Source organism: Scylla paramamosain, chromosome 24 (genome assembly GCF_035594125.1).
Source record: "Scylla paramamosain isolate STU-SP2022 chromosome 24, ASM3559412v1, whole genome shotgun sequence".
NCBI classification, from domain to species: domain Eukaryota; kingdom Metazoa; phylum Arthropoda; class Malacostraca; order Decapoda; family Portunidae; genus Scylla; species Scylla paramamosain.
In genome coordinates, this window is record NC_087174.1 from 20,113,108 (window position 1) to 20,136,720 (window position 23,613).

Genomic DNA, 23,613 nt, shown 5'->3' on the forward strand with positions numbered 1-23,613 from the left:
GTTACAGACTGATCGCATAGAAGAAGGATCAAATTCTACACGGAGTTTCAAGGTTGCTCGTTCCCAAGTCTGTGTTTCTTAGCCTTCAACTTCTTTTTCTTCTTTTTTTTTTTTTTCATCCAAGAGCTATTCTGATATCCATTATAGAAACAGTACGGTATACTAACAGGACTATGTGTACGTGTCTGTTCATTCCATTCATACATATATACACATTTAAGTATTCTTTTTTTTTTTTTAAACAAATTTGGTCAGTACCATTTTTTTTTTTTTTTCCGGTTAGTAAACACATTGGATATACTTATAGGAATATTATGAGAAAAGTTTATGAAGGAGATGTTTTTATTTTTAAATATTTATATACTTATTTACATCTTTATTTATTTATCTATAAAGAGAAAAGCGTAACGAGGTATCTTTATTATTTTATTTATCTATTTATTTATCTCTATTTATTCCTTTGTTTATTTATTTATTTATATATTTTACTGAAGCCAACGTAATAGTAAAAACAGTGTTAGGTTCGTATCGCATCCCTCCAAATGTTACTTTGCAAAATGACAACTTACTTGTATGTGATCATCTCTCTCTCTCTCTCTCTCTCTCTCTCTCTCTCTCTCTCTCTCTCTCTCTCTCTCTCTCTCTCTCTCTCTCTCTCTCTCTCTCCTACTACTACTGCTACTACTATTACTACTACTACTACTACTACTACTACTACTACTACTACTACTACTACTACTACTACTACTGCTACTACTACTGCTACTGCTACTACTACTACTGCTACTACTACTACAGATAATTATCATCAGTCCGGACGGCAGCTGTGAAGAACCTTTAAACGTGAGAGAGAGAGAGAGAGAGAGAGAGAGAGAGAGAGAGAGAGAGAGAGAGAGAGAGAGAGAGAGAGAGAGAGAGAGAGAGAGTCGTTGGGTTCGGACGAGGAACTTGCTATCACTACCCACACCTCCGCCACCTCTTGTTCGATTTACTGTTGACAAGAGTAGTAATTCAAGTGTCTTTAATATCCATCGCTTCAGAAAGAGAGAGAGAGAGAGAGAGAGAGAGAGAGAGAGAGAGAGAGAGAGAGAGAGAGAGAGAGAGAGAGAGGAGACGAGAGCAATATCGAATACAAAGAACTATAGTGAAGTCAAGGAACAACAACGTATTAAGACATAAAAACTAAAAAGATGAAAATGGCATAAGTTACAAGCTCAGGGAGGGGTTTTAACTGCCCCGCTAACCCTCCTTTTACCTCCGTGTCATTAATATCTTCTAACTTAAGTGGATTTGAAAGAATATACACCATGCGTCCCTAAACTCGTTGGCCTACTATCTGCTAAATCTCGTTCTCCCTCCGTGCAACCTTTCCCTCCCTTCCCTTCTACCCGTCTACATTACTCAGCTCCTCCCCCGCCCTCATCTGAGACGCTTCTGTACCGCACCCCTGCTACGAGTATATTTAAAGGACTCTATATGAAATTACGCGGATTTTTAAGAGTGCTTTTACGGTTCTAGTGACATTAACAAGATTTCTTCATTACTGACAGGAGAAATACTTTTGCGAAATCGGCTAGTCATCTCTGTTACCTTTGAGAATAGTCGTGGTGAGAAAGGAGTGCGTTTCTCAATACTGGCCTGCCTGCCGCACAAGGGATCATATTCTGTGTCACACCTCCACTACTTTTAAAATTCCTCAGTTGAAGTGATATGGGTCTTTTATTGCATATAATTTTTAAGGGTGTTTTTACGGTTCTAGTGACAGGTTAACAAGATTTTTACATTATTAATAGGAGAAACTCTCTTACGAATTCGGCTAACCATCTGTCACCTTTAAATACAGTCGTGGTGAGAGAGCTAAAAACACCACTAAATGCGGGCCTCTGTCACAAACCCGCGTGGCAGTGACCTTGCAAAGGCACCGCTAACACGTTTTCTTGGCATCGCTCTCCTGATTCATAATAGGCTACGTTTTCTTTACCCTGAGGAACTCATGATGGAGGTAATTTATTTCTCCACACGATGCCTTAGCACTGGATCGGCTTGTGGTATTGTTTGGTTTAATCGTCCTGACATAAAACATTCGCATCCTCTGTTGTTTTATTGTTATCTTCCCTGATCCTGCAGGGTGGCACGTAGTCTTACACACTTCGTTCTTATATCAGGAATATTTGCAAAGGCCACAGAGATGATTAGTCGTGTTGTCATGAGTGTTTTTCCATTGGTGATGCAGAATTTTTGTTAAACTATCACCAGAATCATGAAAACACTCTTGAAAAGCCAAAATAACTTCCATAATAGTCTGTTCAAGTAATGTAAATGATTGGATGAAGAAATGTTTCAGAATACGATTTAGCCTCATACCTTGGTTGTTCCTGACTCGTCGTAAATGTAACGTGATCTGCATGAAATTCTCATTCTTAGTCACTTCTCAAGATGTCCTTCCTTAAATTAGTCTATTAATTAAACACCAGCCGTTCCTAACATACCCTAAGCCAATTGATTTCACTGTGATATTCTCAAGAAATTCGTATCCGCTTATCTTCTGACTTATTCCTCTCTATCCTTGTCCTTATTTACCGTAATTCCCAATGTAGCTTACAATAATGTGATTTTTAGATACACAAATGACTCGTTTTCACTTTTTTTTAAGTATTCTTTCCTTATTTAGTCTTTTGTATGCCATCCAATTTATCGTAGCCCAGCAGTCTATTTTACTCTTATTCCCAATCCACCTTATAATATTGTGACTTATACGTACAAAAGAGGTTCGTTTTCTCATTACTTTTAACGTATTGTTTTCTTACTCAGTGTATTGCATCCTGACCTTCCCTAATTGACCTCTAAATCTTGATGCGCACTACGTATCCTAATCTTACTTCATTTACCCTGACCGAGCCCGTGATATTGTGATGTGAACTACGTATCCTTATCTTCCCTAGTTTACCGTGACCCAACCTGTGATTCGTGATGTGAACTACGTATCCTATGCAGCTTTTCACCCGGAGTAACTCTGAGTGACGTGCAAACAATCCCATAAGCAAATCGAATCCTACGTGATGGAGAGCCCAATTCACAACGAGAGCGACCGGCGTGGACTTCCGCAAATGCAAGTCTTTCCGTGAAGTTTCAGATAGGGTGATCTGCGCACGGAATCCAGGAGTGTATTTGCCACCACGCACTCCGATGAATAAGTCAGCAAGAGCCACGCCCTCTCTCCCTCACTCCCTCACTCCCGCACCGTGATGTGTCGCCGCTCAGTCAGTCGCGGCTCGCCAGAATGTTTCGTGTCGCGATGGCTTCGTATTCTAATGCTCGTAGTGGTGGCAGAGAACGTGATATATGACAATGCATGTGTACATACGTGTCTAGGCATTCCTTTGGTTACACTACGTATTTTTAAAACGAAAGAAAGGAAGGATAGATGCACTTATCACTCACTTTTATTCCTCGTTCTCCTCTTCTTTCTCTTTCTCCTCCTCCTCCTCCTCCTCCTCCTCCTCTTACTACTACTACTACTACTATCACTACCGCTTCTACTACTACAGTGCTGTTGCTGCTACTACTACTACTACTATTACTACTACAAATACTAATACTAATACTAATACTACTAGTAATAGCAACAATAATATTGCTGCTGCTGCTGCTGTTACTTTCCTTCCTCTATACATACCTCATCCATTTATAATCCTTCGCGTTATGGCCTAGAGCTGGTGATCATTTTTCTATTCTCTCTCTTGTAGCAAGGACACACACACACACACACACACACACACACACACACACACACACACTTATCAATTAGCATTCCAAGTAGCAACAATGTAAAGAATATGTTTCGTTTACGTTTTCCCACCTATTGCATTTCTATTATGTTTTCAATTTGCTGTCAGGGAACGCAAGTGACAGGTGACAAAATATTAACGTAAGATAAAACAAACGAGAGACCATCAAAACCATATTGCATTTCCAGTCGTCTTGGTATATACCGATCAGTGTTAAATGGCAGTACAATATAGTGTTATTTATAGATATCCTCATTCATTTCCCCAGAGAAGATAAGGTTACCCCATGCATATTCCATCTTCTGTTACGTATGAGAGGAGAAACTCGAGATGAAGTGTGTGGCCACGGATGTCCCCACTGAAGAAGATAAGTCTTACGCTTCCTCTCTTCCTCCTCAACTTTGTCTCTCCTTACCTGCTGCAGTGCTCGTCTAGGGAAGAAAAGAAACGTGTGAAATCCAGAAGGTAGATATTGCTTTAGGATATTTTTTTTTGTGTTATTTTATTTGTTTTTTACTTGCTAAGGAATGGTGAAATGACGTGATAGTTTCCTTTCTCTCTCTCTCTCTCTCTCTCTCTCTCTCTCTCTCTCTCTCTCTCTCTCTCTCTCTCTCTCTCTCTCTCTCTCTCTCAGGAAAAGCAGAGAAAGAAGGAATAAAGAATGAAAGCAAAATGAGAGAATTAAAAACATGTGAAATGCAAAATGAAAAAAAACAGGGAAAACAAAAAATGAAAACGAATGCAAAAAAAAAAAAGTGTGAAAATAATAAGATAATCCCGCATAAAGAAAAGAAAATATAGGTGAAAGAAAATGCGTCTGCTATTTATACATACCAGTACCACCTCCACCCTTCTCCTTACGTAACAAATGCCTCCTCCGTGACTGAATTAAATTATTATAGTGGGTGTACGGTACTTCCCCTCCTTGATGCCTCAACTTAATTGTCCTAACGAGTAACACACACTCCAGATTACTTCTCAGAATATATCTTTTCTTAACCTTGCCCGTATTCTGAAACATTTCATTACATCGTTGTTTCATTGCTTCGTTCCACGTAATCAAAGCATCGTACCAAGAACTATGAACCCAAGTCGAATTAAGCTAATTCTTGATATTTTCTCTTGAGTATAAGGACACAGAGAAGGTGTGTGTGTGTGTTTGTGTGTGTGTGTTCCACATCTTCCGCGCTGACCTTGCTAACAAAAATGCAGGATAGAAGCTATAGGAGGGTAGTTTGGAAATCAAAGCTTTGTGCCAAACTTTATCAAAAGTTTTTGATATGTCCAAAGCAACAGCAAAAGTTTCACCAAAATCTCTAAAAGAGGATGACCAAGACTCAGTAAAGAAAGCCAGATCACCAGTAGAGCGGCCTTGACGGAACCCATACTGGCGATCAGACAGAAGGTTGTGAATTGATAAATGTTTAAGAATCTTCCTGTTGAGGATAGATTCAAAAACTTTAGATAGGCAGAAAATTAAAGCAATAGGACGGTAGTTTGAGGGATTAGAACGGTCACCCTTTTTAGGAACAGGTTGAATGTAGGCAAACTTCCAGCAAGAAGGAAAGGTGGATATTGACAGACAGAGCTAAAAGAGTTTGACTAGGCAAGGTGCAAGCACGGAGGCACAGTTTCGGAGAACAATAGGAAGGACCCCATCAGGTCCATAAGCCTTCCGAGGGTTTAGGCCAGCGAGGGCATGGAAAATATCATTACGAAGAATTTTAATAGGTGGCATGAAGAAGTCAGAGGGTGGAGGAAAAGGAAGGGAACAAGTCCAGAATCGTCCAAGGTAGAGTTTTTAGCAAAGGTTTGAACGAAGAGTTCATCTTTAGAAATAGATGTAATAGCAGTGGTGCCAACTAGTTGAAATAAAGGAGTGAAAGAAGAAGAAGCAAAGTTATTGGAGATATTTTTGGCTAGATGCCAGAAGTCACAAGGGGAGTTAGATCTTGAAAGATTTTGACACTTTCAGTAAATGAAGGAGTTTTTGGCTAGTTGGAGAACAGACTTAGCATGGTTCCGGGCAGAAATATAAAGTGCATGAGATTCTGGTGATGGAAGGCTTAAGTACCTTTTGTGGGCCACCTCTCTATCATGTATAGCACGAGAACAAGCTGTGTTAAACCAAGGTCTGGAAGGTTTAGGTCGAGAAAAGGAGTGAGGAATGTACGCCTCCATGCCAGACACTATCACCTCTGTTATGCGCTCAGCACACAAAGACGGGTCTCTGACACGGAAGCAGTAGTCATTCCAAGGAAAATCAGCAAAATACCCCCTCAGGTACCCCCAACTAGCAGAGGCAAAACGCCAGACGTACCTTCGCTGAGGGGGATCCTGAGGAGAGATTGGAGCGATAGGACAAGATACAGATATGAGATTGTGGTCGGAGGAGCCCAACGGAGAAGAAAGGGTGACAGCATAAGCAGAAGGATTAGATGTCAGGAAAAGGTCAAGAATGTTGGGTGTACTCGTATCTCCAAGACGGTCAGGAATACGAGTAGGGTGCTGCACCAATTGCTCTAGGTCGTGGAGGATAGCAAAGTTGAGGGCTAGTTCACCAGGATGGTCAGTGAAGGGAGAGGAAAGGCAAAGCCGGTGGTGAACATTGAAGTCTCCAAGAATGGAGATCTCTGCAAAAAGGAAGAGAGTCAGAATGTGCTCCACTTTGGAAGTTAAGTAGTCCAAGAATTTCTTATAGTCAGAGGAGTTAGGTGAGAGATATACATCACAGATAAATTTAGTTTGAGAGTGACTCTGTAGTCGTAGCCAGATGGTGGAAGAATCGGAAGATTCAGGAGCGTGGGAACGAGAGCAGGTTAAATCGTTCCACACATAAACGCAGCATCCAGCTCTGGATCGAAAATGAGGATAAAGAAAATAGGAGGGAACAGAAAAGGGGCTACTGTCAGTTGCCTCAGACACCTGAGTTTCAGTGGGGAAAAGAAGATGAGGTTTAGAAGAGGAGAGGTGGTGTTCTACAGATTGAAAATTAGATCTTACACCACGAATGTTGCAGAAGTTAATGAAGAAAAAGTTGAGGGGGGTGTCAAGACACTGGTCGTCGTCAGAAGGGCAGTCCGACCTGGGGACATTTGTGGTCCCCTCCCCAGATGGGGACTCCGAGGCTGGTGTAGGAGTCGCCATGAATTTTGAAATTTTGAGTGAAGGGTGTGTGTGTGTTATTAGGTGCTTGCATTATTTTATACAAGATAATTTCACATGGCAAATTATTCATGATCCTTTTTTTTCTTTCCTGTTGGTCACGTGAATGCCTTATGAGTTAAGCAGCTTTAAATCTTTATACTGATATGGAATTATTGTCCCTTTATTTCCAGACTGATCAAACACAACATTTCTTTTATTCATCAACAGTCCTCTTCCTGATGGAGATCCACTCACGTGTGCACTTAAATTAACTTTTTTTTTTTAATCTTATTAATATCATCGTCTCTATTTCTACTTCATGTTTATGCTTCCGTCTTGTTTTTATATGTTCTACCTTTCCTCTATCCTCCTTCTCCCTCCTCCTCCTCCTATTCATTACACCACGTTACTCACATCACTTGAGTGGGAACTTGGATACCTTAGCAACGGTGGCATTATTACGCAGTTTCCTCTCTAGTCCCGCGCGCGCGCGCGTGCGTGCGTGTGTGTGTGTGTGTGTGTGTGTGTGTGTGTGTGTGTGTGTGTGTGTGGAAAGGTGAGACGCAACAAACTTTTCCCATTCACGTCTCTTCAAAATGTTTCTCAAGAAGCTCCTCGTCACTCAATGCAAATTCTTTCCTCCTCGTGGTCATTGGATGGATAAACAAACGAGCCACACACACACACACACACACACACACACACACACACACACACATACACAATGACTGCAATACTTCCTCAATCATCCATACCAGGGGTTCCCAACATGTGGTACATGCATCCCCAGTGGTACATGTACACTTTTCAGGAGGCACATTGAGTGTCAGAGAATAACCACCACTGTGCAATACATGATGTAATCTGCAGTCAGATTGCACAATGTCGTGTTATTTATTTATTTATTATTTATTTATTTATTTATTTATTTATTTTTGCAATTTCTTCATTTTAGTAAGCAAAACTTTCATCTAAATTATATCAAGAATAGGGTGAATATATTTTTTTTCGGCTCTAAATCCGAGTGCCGGCTCTAAATCCGAGTGGGATCGTGTAATTAGTGGATCAGTATTAGGGACATTGTTGTTTTTAATATATATCAATGATTTGGATAGTGGAATTAGTAGTGATATTAGTAAATACATAGATAGATTAATTAGGTCAGAATCGGATGCCATCGCCTTGCAGGCAGATCTAGATAGGATGAATGAATGGACGGACAGATGGCAAATGCAGTTTAATATCAATAAATGCAAAGTACTTAGCGTAGGTAGAGGAAACCCACACAGTAGGTACACAATAAACAATGAAACTCTGGTAGGTTCAGGGTACGAAAAAGATTTAGGAGTTATAGTTAGCTCTGAACTCCGTCTAGGAAAGCAATGTATAGAGGCCAGAAACAGGGCAAATAGGGTATTAGGATTTATTTTTAGGAGTGTCAAAAGTAGAAGGCCGGAAGTAATATTAAAGTTATACTTAGCGCTGGTCAGACATCATCTAGACTACGCTGTGCAGTACTGGTCCCCACATTACAGGAAAGATATAGGTCTATTAGAATCAGTATAGAAGAGAATGACTAAAAGGATACAGGGGATGAGGAATATTCCGTACGAGGCGAGACTGAAGCCGTTAAATTTACATTCTTTAGAGAGACATAGGTTAAGAGGGGAGCTGGTAGAAGTCTTTAAGTGGTACAAGGATTATAGCAAGGGGGGATGTAAGCAAAATTCTTAGGATCAGCAACCAGGATAGAACAAGAAACAACGGGTTCTTATGTTCTTATGTCCTTATGTATTTCTACCCCCCCCCCCCATCTTCACTATGTACTTTCAAAGAGGCTCTCAAACTATGGATCGCGAGATCAATTCTGATGGATGGCAGGAACACAAATAAAGTGCATATATCACTGTACATTTTCTTCCTCTTTACTTTACTATGGGCCACGAAGGACTGAAATGTTCCAAATAAGGTCGCCCACGAAAAAAGTTTGAGAACCACTACTCTAGATGAAGCTACACGGTTTTTTAGGGTATTTTCTTATGGTTCTACTGACGAATTAACAAAATTTCTGTATTATTAACAGGAGAAACATTCTTGAGAACTCAGCTATTCATCTTTGTGACAACAAAGTGTTTCTGAATACGTGTCTTATGTCATATATCACTAACCTAACTTAACCTAACCTAACTTAACGAAAAATTTTTACTATTATTCCACTTTGTTTACTCTCTTTTATGTAGTTTATATTTTACTTAATATTCTTCATTACTCTTGCTGGTGATGTTCATCCTAATCCCAGTCCTCGTAATCACTGCTGTAAGGCCCTAAACATCAATATTCAGGGTCTGAAGGCCAACTTACAAGATGTTGCAGTAGTTTCACCTCAATATGACTTAATTTTTTGTTAAGAGACTCTCGTTTCGAGCTTCAGACATGTCTCCGAGATTCTGATTCCCAACTTCAAGAGGCCTCTCCTTCTGAGAAGTGGCTCTATTCCTAGAGCTCGGGGGATGTGTGTCTACATGCGTCCAGCATGCAGTGCTTCACGTATTGACAAATTTGAGTGCCGTTTTAATAACTATTATATATTTTCAGTATACAGGAACCCCGATCTTGATAATAATATTTATGACTGTCTATTAAGTTATATGGCATCAATTCAAGAATCAGACACTAAAGCTTCTTTTGTTTTTGTCGGTGATGTTAATGCGCATCATCAGGAATGATTGAATTCCATCTCCCCAACAAATCAACACGGACGGGCTGCTCTAGACTTTAGTAATCTCTCTGGATGCGAGCAGATCGTTCAGAGTCCAACTTACGCCTCGGGTAATTGCCTAGATCTTCTTTTTACTGACGCCCCTTCAGCGGTGACTGTGCAGGTTGTCCCTCCCCTCGGCAGTACAAACCACTGTGGCTTGTCTTTCAGTATTCAGACTTCATTTTCAATTCCAGACGAGCCAGTCTCATGAAGAGTATTTTTGAAGCCACGTGCCAACTGGGCTGGTGTCAATGCTGATTTTAATAACATTGTATGGCGAGAAGTTTTTCAGGGTGATAGTCCAATCGATGTCAGTAACAGTGTGTTGTTTGCCATAAGTGAAAGAAAAATTCCCTCTAAAATAATTAGAAATCGTCGCAAGGACAAAGCCACTCAAATGATGACTGCAGGCGTGCCCAGCGTGAAAGACAAGTTGCTTACTGTGAATGGTCTCGGCTGCGCTCACATGAGTCATGGGAGAATTACGTTCGTTTGCGTTCAATAGCCCAGCGTACATATTCCAGTGCCCAGGATGAGTACAATGAACACCTTAAAAATGTTCTGATTGGCACCTCCCAGCCACATTCATGGTGGTCAGCTCTTAAACACTCCCTCTTCTGTGTGGACTCAAGTTTACCTCCTCTTTCCTGCACAGATGGTTCAATCTGCCATAATTCAAAGAACAAAGCCAATCTTTTGGCCTCTGTTTTTAATTCAAAACAATGTAATGAAGAGCTGGAACTGCTGCCGTCTTGTCCCCAGGATATAAAAATTAGGCTCTATTGCTTTTAAGTCTTCTGAAATCTTAAGATACCTTCATGACTTAGACTCGTTCGGCGGTTGTGATCCTCTGGGTTTTTTGCCTCTTTTTTTACGAAAAGACTGCTTCCCCTCTGGCTCCAAAGTTGGCAGTTATTTTTAGAGCCCTTTTACGTAGGGGTTCTTTTCCGGTATGCTGGTGTACTGCAAATGTTACCCCTATCCCAAAGGGCTCCTCACCCTCCATTCACCCCAGTGACTATAGACCCATCTCCATAACCCCGGTTCTGTCTAAGATCTTTGAGCGCCTGCTGGCCAAGCGTCTCACTCGTTTTTTAGATATTAACAAGTTGTTGCCATCTAGTCAGTTTGGTTTTAGAAAAGGTCTCAGTACTTCTGATGCTCTTGTTTACATAACACACGACATTCAAGTTGCTCTTGATGCTGGTTATGAATCTAGAGTAATTTCACTTGACTGTAGCTCTGCATTTGATCGTGTTAACCACAAGGCCCTCCTGTCTAGTCAGATCTCTTGGCATTGATGGCCGCTTCCATCAAATTATTTCAGAGTTCCTAACAGATGAAAAGCAGCGTGTGACTGTTGATGGCTGTTTCAGTTCCTTTAGTCCAGTTATATCCGTTGTTCCGCAAGGAAGCGTCCTGGGACCTGTTTTTTTTTATTATTATTTATACATTTGACATGTGGTTTGCGATGGAGTCTGATATGGTTGCTTATGCTGACGACACCACTTTATGTGCGGTAATTCCTTCCCTTCAGGATAGACAGAGAATCGCTAATGTTCTCACTCGTGATGTCTCAAGGATTATGTCTTGGTGTGATCGGTGGGGTATGAAACTAAACCCGAGTAAGTCCCACAGTATGGTTATTAGTCGATCAAGGACGCCTTTTCTTCCTCACCCTGATATTGTTGTCAATGGAGTGCCAATTCCAAATTGTTCCTCACTGAAGTTGCTTGGAGTCACCCTTGATCCCAAACTCACTTTTGAGTTGCACTTGTGTTCACTTGCGTCGTCAATCTCACGAAAAGTTGGTTTATTGCGTAAGTGCAGTCGGATATATTCCTCTGATGATGTTGTCAAAAGCTGCTTTTACTCTTTCATACTGACTCATTTTAAGTACTGTCATTCTGTTTGGATTTCTGCAGCTGAGTCTAACTTAAAACTTTTAGATAGAGCACTCAACCAGATTAAATTTTTTTCTCCCTAATCTTGAGATTAAATATCGGCATCGTCGTTTGGTGGGATCACTGTCTTATTTATTCAAAATTATGTCTCATGTCAACCACCCATTGCACCGTCATTTGCCTGCTCCCTTAGAACCGGCACGTGCTACAAGACACTCCGTGAGCCTGAACGACTGTGCCTTGTCTGTGAATCGATTTTAATACATCACAATTTTCCCGATGTTTTATCCCAGCGTCCGTTAGACTTTGGAATACACTTCCCACTGAGATTGTCAATGCTAGCAATTGTGAAACTTTTAAAAAACTTGTGAATACCTTCCTTCTCTCCCAGCACTCTACCTACTAGATCTTTCCAAATCTTCCTCTTCTATGCTTTCTTCCCGTTACTAAACCTTCAGTTATCAGTGAACTGCCACCCACTGGGCCTTCGGGCTTATGCATCCGTGCTTTCCAGTGGGTCGCCTTCGTTGATTCATATAATAATAATAATAATAATAATAATAATAATAATAATGATAATAATAACAATAATAATAATAATGATAATAATAATAATAATAATAATAATAATATCCCACTTACTTATCATCGTATTACCATTCCTCAATTTAGACCAAAGCCGACCTAATCGGCTCAGTCACTGAGGATGATTGGTGGAAATAGGTAGATGTATTTCATATAGGGACTGCCAAGTGTAGGCCTGATGGTTTCTTGCAGTTTCCCTTATTTTCGTATGTTCTTAGGTTCTCTATATTCTAATATAATCTATACTTAGGAAAAAATTGTATCTCATTTATTCATTATTCGTCTTCAGTTATCTACGTGTGCAGAAAATCGTGTGTTATTGATTCTTTTTTGTAATTCTGGGAAAGTTAAATTCTCCACGTGTACAGAAATTCGTGTTATTTATGTTTCTTTTTTAATTCTAGGAGGCTTCAATTTTCCACGTGTGCAGAAAATTGTGTTATTTATGTTTCTTTGTAATTCTAGAAGGCTTAAATTCTGCACGTGTACAGAAAATGGTGCTATTAATGTTTCTTTGTAATGCTAGAAGGCTTAAATTCTGAACATGTACAGAAAATGGTGTTACTTATGAGTTTTGTAATTCTAGAAGGTTTAAACTCTCCACGTATACAAAAAAAAAAAAAAAAAAGAAAGAAAGAACTATGTTATTTATTTCTCGTGTGGATTCTATGAGGCTTAAATTCTCCACGTAAAGAGTTCATGGGCACGTGGAGATTAGATAATAATTACGCCTGACTTTTTTCTCTTTTTTTTTTCTGAGCGTTGCCACCGAGCTCTTTTACTCGATTATGTAACGCATCCAAGCCAGACCAGTGCCGCTCCCTCGCCCTTGGCCTCCACCATCGTCTTTGTTTACTTTCTTAACATCAGCGGAGGTAAACCGGATTAGAAAATAGAATACGCGGAAGGGAACGAAATGCTGCCTTCTTATTGTTGTTGCTGCCTTGACGTAATCTGTGTGTGTGTGTGTGTGTGTGTGTGTGTGTGTGTGTGTGTGTGTGTTCGAATCATGCACGGAATGAAGATGAAATATAACTCTTCTGTTTTTTACCTTGAATAAACACAATGGTGGATCAATAACTTATACTTTCATGGCCATAAATCATCACCACCACCATCACCACCACCATCACCACCACCACCACTGCCAACACCTTTCTATCACCAATCCTTTTTCTTCCGTATGGCTTCTGATATCACGAGTGTGGCTTCTTCCTAACCGCCCTGTCATGATGTACTGGACAGATTGCCGATATGACGATAGCTATCACTGGACCACATGGCATTGCTCGTATCCAGAAAAGCTTCGCTCTCTCACCACGACGATTTTCAAAGGCCACAGGGATGATTAGCCGGGTTTTCAAAGTGTTTATCTTGTTATTTATCTAGAAATCTCGTTAATCATAGTCATAAAAACAGCCTGAAAAAACCGTTTACCTTCAGCTACAGCTTATTGAATGTAGTGGAGATGCGACGCAGAAGTGCTTCAGAATATGGTCCATCATGTTGTCACGGCAACCCCAATACATTACCACCAACAATAACAATAACAGCCAAGCCAACACGAAACTGGCGTATACTAACATGTAGTGGAGGTTCCGAATTCGATGAGCTCAATATTTCGTCTCACTTACTCTGATGACACAAAAGGTACGTGTTGGATTCTAAGGTATACCTCATTGCAACAAGTGCGATGCTCGGACACGTGGGGAAAGGTTTACGGGTCACTCTCAAACAAACGCTTTCTTTTCTCGTCAGGACTATTTTCAGAGGCCACAGAGGTTCTCATGGGTGGATTTCCCCTTCACGATGCAGTATTCTTCTTAAATTATTACTGCAGTCATGAATGCACAATTAAAAACTCTGCTAACATTCATTGGACACAGTTAAATTCAGTCGAGGCTAGACAATGAATGTTTGAGAATATGGTACAGTGTTTACAAGTCACTATATTAACAATGTAGAGATGTTTTAGCGGTAACCATAATGCAGAGGAGGAAGAAAGGAGGAATAGATTTTCGCTTTTACTTCAACCTCAAGGCGTAACATGAAAAAAAAAAAAAAAAGGGTCCCTCTCAAAGTTGCATTTTCTCTGTTCCGTCCACACTTATCCCGGACAAAACGTCAAAGCAAAGGAAGGCGAGCAGCAAGCAGTCTCAGTAAGGCAAAAGTCTCAGTAAGGTAGCCACAGCGAGATTTCAGGGTAATGGTGGGATATTAGATTGGTTTAACCGTAATACCAGTTTGTCATTATTAATTTAAAGTTTCCTTGGTACCGTGCTAGTTTTTTTTTTTTTTTCATTACTTTCCTTTTGTCTCCGTTAAATGGATTCACTCTGACAAATCCAGTTCATGGGGTGAGTCATGAGCGTTGACATTTAAAAGGGAGTGTATCGAAGCACTTCTTCATTATTATTTGTGAGGGAGGGGAGACCTGAAGGGCGGCCGTGAGAGTGAGAATGTTGCCGTTAACTTTTTTTTTTTTTTTTTCGTGTGTGTGTGTAGTGGAGTGAAGGGGGGACGATAGTGATGAAGGGGGAGTGAATGGGATGCTAATGTTTCAAAAGAATACTTGTGTTTCAATTCCTTCGTCTGAACCTGTTAAAATCATACCTACGTACTTCTCTACCTGGAACTATACGGATCCTGTAGCTATGTATTTACTGTACTGCTATGTAAAGTTTATCAGCCTGTATTATTTTGGTCAGTAATAGGATTGCAAAGGATGGGAGTCACGGAAGAAGACGCAAGAGACAGAAACAACTGGAGGAGAGTCTTACATGGCGCAAACTCCTGACTCTGAGGAAACGCGGCAAAAGGAAAAGATGATTTTGGTCAATAAAATTAACCAATTAACTATGAGTCACGTCTGTAGGAAGTGAGGAAGCCAGCACTTACTTGTATCCAAAGTTTACCCGAAGAGTTGAGCTCCCCCTCCCAGCACGCAGCCTAATTCCTTGGGTGAAGCACAGGCGCGAACGAAACTGAACCGAAATTTGTACGCACGCGACTCCCAACACGACTGAGCGAGGCCTTGGAGAATGTTTTATAAGACGTGATAAGCCTTCATTCTTATCACAGATGAGTAGCAAATGTATTAATTATTACGTAAACTTCCCGTTCACTGCATTTTTTTTTTTTAAGAAACAAAACTAAACTACATTTATTGGGAAGAATTCAGGAAAGATAGAATGTGTGCGTCCTTGAAGATAGTCTATCTTTCTATAGGTGTGGCTCTTTCACTCAAGACAGTAAGCGGAACAGCGGCTATGTGTCTCGCACCCTTCACCTCGAGAGACTGATTTTCGACTGAGCCGTGTGGTGGCTGCACTACGGTACGTGACAGCTCGAGCAGCACTCACTAGCTGCTTTGCTCATGCGCACGGGCTGCAGGCATGGTCCACCTTGGCTTCTTAGTCTGGCAACTCACACTACAGTGTAAGGAAACATGGAACAAAATAAAAAAAATAGTAAACGCATTCCGTCGGCATTGCTTTCAAGGTTATTGTATCATACGCAGTAACAGAGGAGAGAGAGAGAGAGAGAGAGAGAGAGAGAGAGAGAGAGAGAGAGAGAGAGAGAGAGAAAACGAAAAAAAAAATGTGAAACGTCTCTCAATGAACACAAAACACAAGAACAACGGCCACTAACAGTTTAATCTAGTCTGCCTGCATGCAACACTGCCCCGTGAAGCAGATCATCTGAGGCAAGGCTTCTGTATACGACCAAAACAAACATGCACACTCACATTCACAAACGTTGCCTCTCTTAATGTCTACGTTCACGTCATCATCCCACTTGCACAAAGCTGTCATGGTAGTTGTTGCTGTTTTCGTTAGCGATGATGATGATGATGTTGTTGTTGTTGTTGTTGTTGCTGTTGTTGTTGTTGTTGTTGTTGTTGTTGTTGTTGTTTTTCTTCTTCTTCTTCTTCTTCTTCTTCTTGATGATGTTGTCATTGTTATTATTGTTGTTGGTGGTGCTGTTGCTGTTGTATTTATTATTGTTATTATTATTATTGTTATTATTATTATTATTATTATTATTATTATTATTATTATTATTATTATTATTATTATTATCATCATCATTATTATTATTACTGTAGTTGTTATTATTATTATTATTATTATTATTATTATTATTATTATTATTACTATTATGTTTATTTTTTTTACTTTTCTTCTTCTTCTTCTTCTTCTTCTTCTTCTTCTTCTTCTTTTTTTCTTTTTCTTCCTCCTCCTCCTCCTCCTCCTCCTCCTCCTTCTCCTCCTCCTCCTCCTCATCCTCCACCTCCTTTTAAAACATTACAACGCCATACGAACCGAGAGAGAGAGAGAGAGAGAGAGAGAGAGAGAGAGAGAGAGAGAGAGAGAGAGATGAGCACCCCCCATACAATTATCATATCAGTCTTATCTCCATAATAAAATGTACCACAGCTGTCTACATCTTACGAATCTTATCCTGAACCAACTGTATCTGGCTCTCGCGGACGGGGGAGAATTAAAATTACATAATGCCTTTTTCTCCCGCTGCGTTAACTTAGGGACCATAACACTCCTGCACCGCACCTCCACTATATTTAAAAAGGCTGTAGTTAAAAAATCACGCGGGATTTTAACCTTTTCACTGCTATTTGGTACATCTTTCCTTCATCACTAATCACTCTGGGATATTTTTTTGTCATCCTACAGCTAGAAACTGCAAAATCTATTCCTTTCCATCCCTTTCTTTCTTGCGAATACTTATAGAGATTCCATACACTGCTCTTGGTGGCGTGAATTGTTGCATATCGTAGTTGAAGTATTGAGTTTTTTTTTTTATGGTTCTAGCGATAGATTGACAAGATTTCTACATTATTGACAGTAAAAACATTCTCGAAAACCCGGCTAATCATCTTTGAAAATTGTTGTGGTGAAAGAGTAAAGCGTTTCTGAATACGGGCTTAGATCTTCCAGTACACTAACCTCTCCCTCTCTTCGTGTTGTCACTAGTTACGTGTGTCCGTGTGTCGACCAGCGTCTCAGTGTCAAAGGAGTGAATGTGCTAACCAAGACATATTGTGTATGTTTTGGTGTTTTTTTTTTTTTTTTGGGGGGGGGGGCAATTATTTATTTTTTTTTACTGGCATCTTAGTTTTTTTTTACTGTACTATATTTTAATTTATTTCCTTATTATTGTTACTATCATTTTGCTTTTTGTCACCCTTGACTAGAAGACTTACATGAAAATACGTAAATAGATAAACAGAGGAAGATTGTTCCTGGTATCTTAGTGTTATTTATTTATTAATTTATTTATTTATTTATATTTTTGCTGTCTTTGGCCAGAATCCCTCACATAAAAGGAAAAAATAAATAAATGAAAAGGCAGATTATCACTGTCTTATTTTGAATAATATCTTTCCGGGCTTGTGTATTAGCATTTTATTTATCTTTTTTTTTTTTCTTTTCTGTCTCTTGTCGCTCTTGTCCATAATCTCTCTAAGATAAAAAATAAAAATGATTATCACTCTCTTCCTTTGACAATTTTTTTGGAACTGACATATTGGTGTTTTTTCTGTCTTTTTGTCGCCCTCGGCCAGAAACCCTCTTACATAAAGAAGGAAGAGCATCACTGCATTCCTAGACCCGCACTTTGAAACATTCAGTTCTCCCATAAGGACTACCTTCAGGAGATACAGGAATCACTAGTCGGACACCGCATCCTCAAACGTTTCGATCGTCTTATCTAGATTACTTATAACTGATTGGAGGGGAAGTTGTAGGGGTTCTCAAGTGTGTTTTCATGATTCGAGTGAAGTTTAAAGAAGAATTTTGCATCATCGACGTGAAAAACACCTAAGATGAGTCGGTTATTCATCTCTGTGGTGTTTAGAAAATGGTCTTTTCGAGAGTCCAAAACGCTTCATAATACGAATCCATTTCTCACGAATCTTTCCCTGTTAAGGATGCATACTCCTTAAATTATCACTAGAATTATGCAAACACCCTTAGGAACCCCAGTAATTTTCACTGGAGCCTGTTAAAAATTGTGGAGATAAAGAACTGAGACATTTGAGAACTGTTGGTGCTGACAGAATGTGGATAACAGCTCATGAGAATGATTAGGATCTTAAGTGTGTTTGCGTGCACCGCGCAGGAACACAATAAGTAGTACCTCTGGACGGGGTAGGACCCTACGGCCCCGGCGCATACTATTGGCCTCTAGAGGTCACCACAGTCCTCACTACTAAACACTAACACGTTTTACCCGTCTTGGTTACAGGAAAGGGAAACCAGAGTGTTAAGATGCGTAGAGTTTTAAGGACACTGATAAGCTAGAACACTTACAGAAAAGATCTTTGCCTTAGTGCAGTGGTTCACTCCTTTTTCTGTTCATTACCCACTTCTCGCACATGACATGACCCATATCCACGGCCCTCCATTCCAGAACACGTGATTTCAGTGACTACCTACAGCTGAATCTCATATACTGTAATTATTTTTTTTTTTTTTTTAAGTAATGTAATGCACATAAAAGAATTTGCATACCTAGAATGTAAGTAAAAACTGTATAATTTGCAAAAGGCTGACTGAGGCCCAGTGTAGAGTAGCCTGTGCCTCAGCTTGTGGCGCCACACATTTTACCATGGCCCCCGCGACGCCATGTCCCCCAGGTTGGGAACCACCGCATTAGTTTCATATGATATTCTAAAAATCTTACAGTGCGCACTATAACCTCATCAGTAAAAATTCATATGGAAAATACAGAAGAACCACAACAATATCAGTCTAATATCACAATAAAAAAGAAAATCATAAGAGAGCAAGATGGAGGGTCATCGGCTTCGCGACCTGGTGACGCATTTGACTCCTGTGGCTTCTCCTGCACCTCTTGTGGTGCGACCCAAGAGTAAAGCTTTGAAGGACAACAGTGCTACTAAAAGAAGAGATAAAGAGAGTTCAGGCTGTAGTTATATTTTAATTCAGTAAAAGCATACGAAATTTCTTAGGAAATTAGGTATCATATTGTCATTAGCAATCAGAGGATTTAAAGAATGGCAGCCCAAGAAATAGCAAATGCACTGTGACCAGAATGGCAGAAGAACAGATATCCAGTTAAATTCTATGTTCTGTCATCCACACTGGACACTCTTTTCACAGATGACAACAAAGCATGGCATTGCAAGGAAATGTGGAAATTTCACCTTGCACGACAGAGGAGGAGAGAGAATCCAATTTGATTAATTGAGCAGTTGCTAGGACACGCAGATCAAAACATTGCATTCATCCTTTTCATCGACTAACAACAAAAGAGTATTATATCACAAGGAAACACGAGTACTGTGGAAAATATAGTCTGCGTGACAAAGAAGGAGAGAATATTTCTAATCATGTGAGCTGCTGTTAGGACAGCTCTATCTCCCACACGAAAACGCTGGACTCATCCTTCTCACCGACTGACAACAACAAAGCATAACTACATCACAAGGAAATACTGCGGAAAATGTAGCCTGCGTGAGAGAGGAGAGATGTCTATATAGTTAAGCTATATGACCTGCTACCAAGACATTACCCAGACCAAAATACTGCACTATAACGCCTGACCACACCAGAGGATTGCATCACAAGGAAACGCTGCGTAAAATTTCATATACGTGAGAGAGGAGAGAAGATGTCTAGTAGTTAGGTGAGCTGTTACCACAACCGCCCTAGCTATCATCCGCATCAAAACACTGGGCTCCTTCTTTTCACCGACAACGACAACAAAGCATTACATTACAAGAAAATGCTGTGTAAAATATTTATCTTGCGTGAGAGAGGAGAGAGATGTTCTATCTAACTTACGTATTCTGCTACTAGGATATCTCTGTCATCCAGACCAAAACACTTGACTCATCCTTGTCACCAGCTCTCTCTCTCTCTCTCTCTCTCTCTCTCTCTCTCTCTCTCTCTCTCTCTCTCTCTCTCTCTCTCTCTCTCTCTCTCTCTCTCTCTCTCTCTCTCTCTCTCTCTCTCTCTCTCTCGTGTTATCTCCTGCCACGTGTGCACTGCCAGGGTCTTACGACATCCTATCAATACCCCCAGCATTATATCTCCAAGGACCGTTGACAGGACAACCAGACTGCTACCATATGCGTGTTTCACCTATTCACTTATTCTGCCATGTTTTGTATCATTGTTTACTTATTCTGGCATGCTCCTTAGGTGATTTATTCTCGTCTGCTGGGGCAAGCTTCATGAATAAGTAGGGTGTAGGGAGTATTGATCCCTGTGAGGTGTGAATATGTTCTGGAAGTCAATTATGGCTGAGGAGGAATGTGAGGTTTTGTATGGCCTGAGGGAGGCTCTGAAGGGGCTGTTGGCCATATCCTAAAACACTTCTGCGCCGCACCTCCACTACTTTCAAAAGGCTCTAGTTGTAGTGACATGGATTTTTAAGATTTTCTTTTTATGGTTCTAAAGAAAAATTAACAATATTTATACACTATTAACAGGAGAAACACTCTTGAGAATTCGGCTAATCATCTCTGTGGCCCTGGAAAACAGCCGTAGTGAGGAAGCAAAGCGTTTCTGAATACGGTCGTCAATACGAGTGTGTGGTGCTTGTTGGGTGCAGGAATGAGCTATGAGTACGTATGCCAATGAAAGTGTGAGTGTCTGTAGGGCATCTGTGGTGGGTGTAGGTTAGCTGTGCATGTATAATACGGAGTACTAGTTGTGCATGTGTGCTATTTAAATGTGTAAGGGAATGTAAAAGTCTTGGACAGTAACGTAGGAATGGTCTATGTGCTTAGAGTGGGAAGTTGTGGGGGAAGTAATGTTTTGAGATGGAAATATACGAGTATTTGGATTGCGCATTACTTCAAGATGCATGGGAGCTGTATAAAGGCACAAATATTGAGGGATGAGCTGCGAGAGGCTAAGAAAGAGCAAGTTTGCTGTAGAAGGTGGAGAAATTGGTTTCAGGACTGGGCATCGAGCGTCTAGTGTGAGGTAGCGAATTTAAATGTGGTTACGTAACGAGCTATCTGCCAGTATTAGCAAGATAGGGCGAGGTACAATGTGTAAGAGAGGTAAGGTGCATTGGTCCCATAATCACTGTACTTTTCTCCCTTTCGTTTATCTGGCTTCATTATGTAACGGTGACAGCGTAGGATGTGTCTTGCTCAACACCCACGCACACACCACACCACGCACACACACACACACACACACACACACACACACACACTTCTTCCTGTAGCACAACTTCTTTAGATCTCAATATTTTTAACCCTGTTCTTTCCTCTTTCAATGTCTTCTTCAATATCCATGCACGTCTGCTCCATTGATCACTATTAGTCTAATTGTTGAGTACAGCTTTGCTCTCAACCTCTTGAACATTGTCTTATCATACCAGAAACTTTTCCCTTAATATGTAAATCTGCTTATATTTGCCCTTGAATTTACATTTTGTATCTATATCTGACTTATACAAAGTCAAGATAAAATATTTAAATTCTTATGCTGCTTCATGCCTTCTTGTCTCTAATATGTCACTCATCTCCTTCTCGTAGTACTATAAAGTCATCTGCTAATCCTTATTCATTTATTTATGTATTTATTTATTTATTTATTTATTTATTTATGTGTGTGTGTATGTGTGTGTGTGTGTGTGTGTGTGTGTGTGTGTGTGTGTGTGTGTGAGTGTGTGTGTGTGTGTGTGTGTGTGTGTGTGTGAGTGTGTGTGTGTGTGTGTGTGTGTGTGTGTGTGTGTGTGTGTGTCCCCTACAAGCAAAATACTACGATCATCATCAATGTCGTCCTCATTGGAACAACTCTCGGACCCAAATATATTTATAACCACATGTACCCTCTCTCTGCCCGTACTGTTTATGTTTTAATGTTGTGAACGAGAATGACTTCCCAACGCTCCCTTTTTGAGAATTCTACCACTATCACCCTTTTATCTGCATATCCTCTTGAATGTTTACTTTGATCAATAAGTTATCAGCGAAGAGCTTCTCCTATCTGTTTCTATTTTTGATCACTGTTACCACATCCAGTCTCGGCAACAAACAACAATGAGCTCAGTGTCGTTCCCTGCAGGCGTGCTTCCATTAGCGCCTTTTATATATCTTGTCGCGTTATACCGCACCATCTTCACAGTTTTCTCTACAACACCCGCATTCCTGACCACATCTCTGGGGACTCTTTCGTGTGTGTGTGTGTGTGTGTGTGTGTGTGTGTGTGTGTGTGTATATATATATATATATATATATATATATATATATATATATATATATATATATATATATATATATATATATATATATATATATATGAATGGCAGATGAAATATTTACGATCAGAGATAACTGCATAAGACTTGCATAGAGAAAGAAGAGGGTGTATAATATATATATATATATATATATATATATATATATATATATATATATATATATATATATATATATATATATATATATATATATATATATATATATATATATATATATATAATTTTTTTTTTTACACCCTCTTCTTTCTCTATGCAAGTCTTATGCAGTTATCTCTGATCATAAATATTTCATCTGCCATTCCTATTCCTTTCAAAGTCTCACTTTTCGTTGCATTTTATCTTATCCCCTCATGCATCAGAGTATTTGCCAAATGCGAATGTAGGGCATTGTATGATCTTAACAACTCCACTCTAACACGAGGAATGCTGGTCAGGTATTGTGGTCAGTAACTATTTTTCGTTCAGTGCACCGGCAGCACACTCGTGGAGGGAACATGTGGAGGGGAGGTAAGATGAGAAGAGCAGAGTCCCTTAAATGTCTATGGGACAGGTGACAGGGTGTAAAGAACACATTAACACGCCCTGCATAAATTAATGAAGTGTGTGTGTGTGTGTGTGTGTGTGTGTGTGTGTGTGTGTGTGTGTGTGATATCATCATCCACCTTCTACAGTTCATGTTGACGACACGATAACACACTATGCATAAATTGATAATAAAACGTGTGTGTGTGTGTGTGTGTGTGTGTGTGTGTGTGTGTGTGTGTGTGGTTTCATTACTATCGTCATCATCATCAGCTCCTTGGCTTCTACTTTAGACAACGGTCTCAAGTCTTCCCATCTCATCTCTGTCAGCTGCCTGTCTATACTACTAAGTCACCGCAGCAAAACTTCTTGTACTCTACGTGATATACAAATGTTTATTCTAAATAATAATAATAATAATAATAATAATAATAATAATAATAATAATAATAAAAATAATAATAATAATAATAATAAAATAAAATAATGATAAATAAATAAATAAACACGCCTTCTTGTATGCGATGATATAAGACTGAAAACTGTGCATGACGAGTCCTATATAGCATGCAATATCAGAGCATCCCAGTGTGCCAAACACGAATAAGTTCATCAGTTCTTCAGTAAACAACTTGTT

General features: G+C 39.8%; 1 protein-coding gene across 5 annotated transcripts in view; it reads right to left on the reverse strand.

Annotated features, from left to right (window-relative positions):
• The window catches only part of LOC135112853 (monocarboxylate transporter 9-like), a 28,009-nt gene extending 12,469 nt beyond the window's left edge, over positions 1-15,540 (reverse strand). For 2 of the 5 annotated variants that reach the window (XM_064027745.1, XM_064027744.1), the window contains exon 1: positions 4,072-4,210. In XM_064027745.1, the coding sequence (XP_063883815.1) occupies positions 4,072-4,076 (5 nt within the window). In that variant the 5' untranslated portion in view covers positions 4,077-4,210. Of the gene's footprint in view, positions 1-4,071; positions 4,220-15,083 lie in introns of those variants that run through there. The other 3 variants (XM_064027748.1, XM_064027746.1, XM_064027749.1) reach the window with 3 other exon arrangements.
• Positions 15,541-23,613: the final 8,073 nt, after the last annotated feature.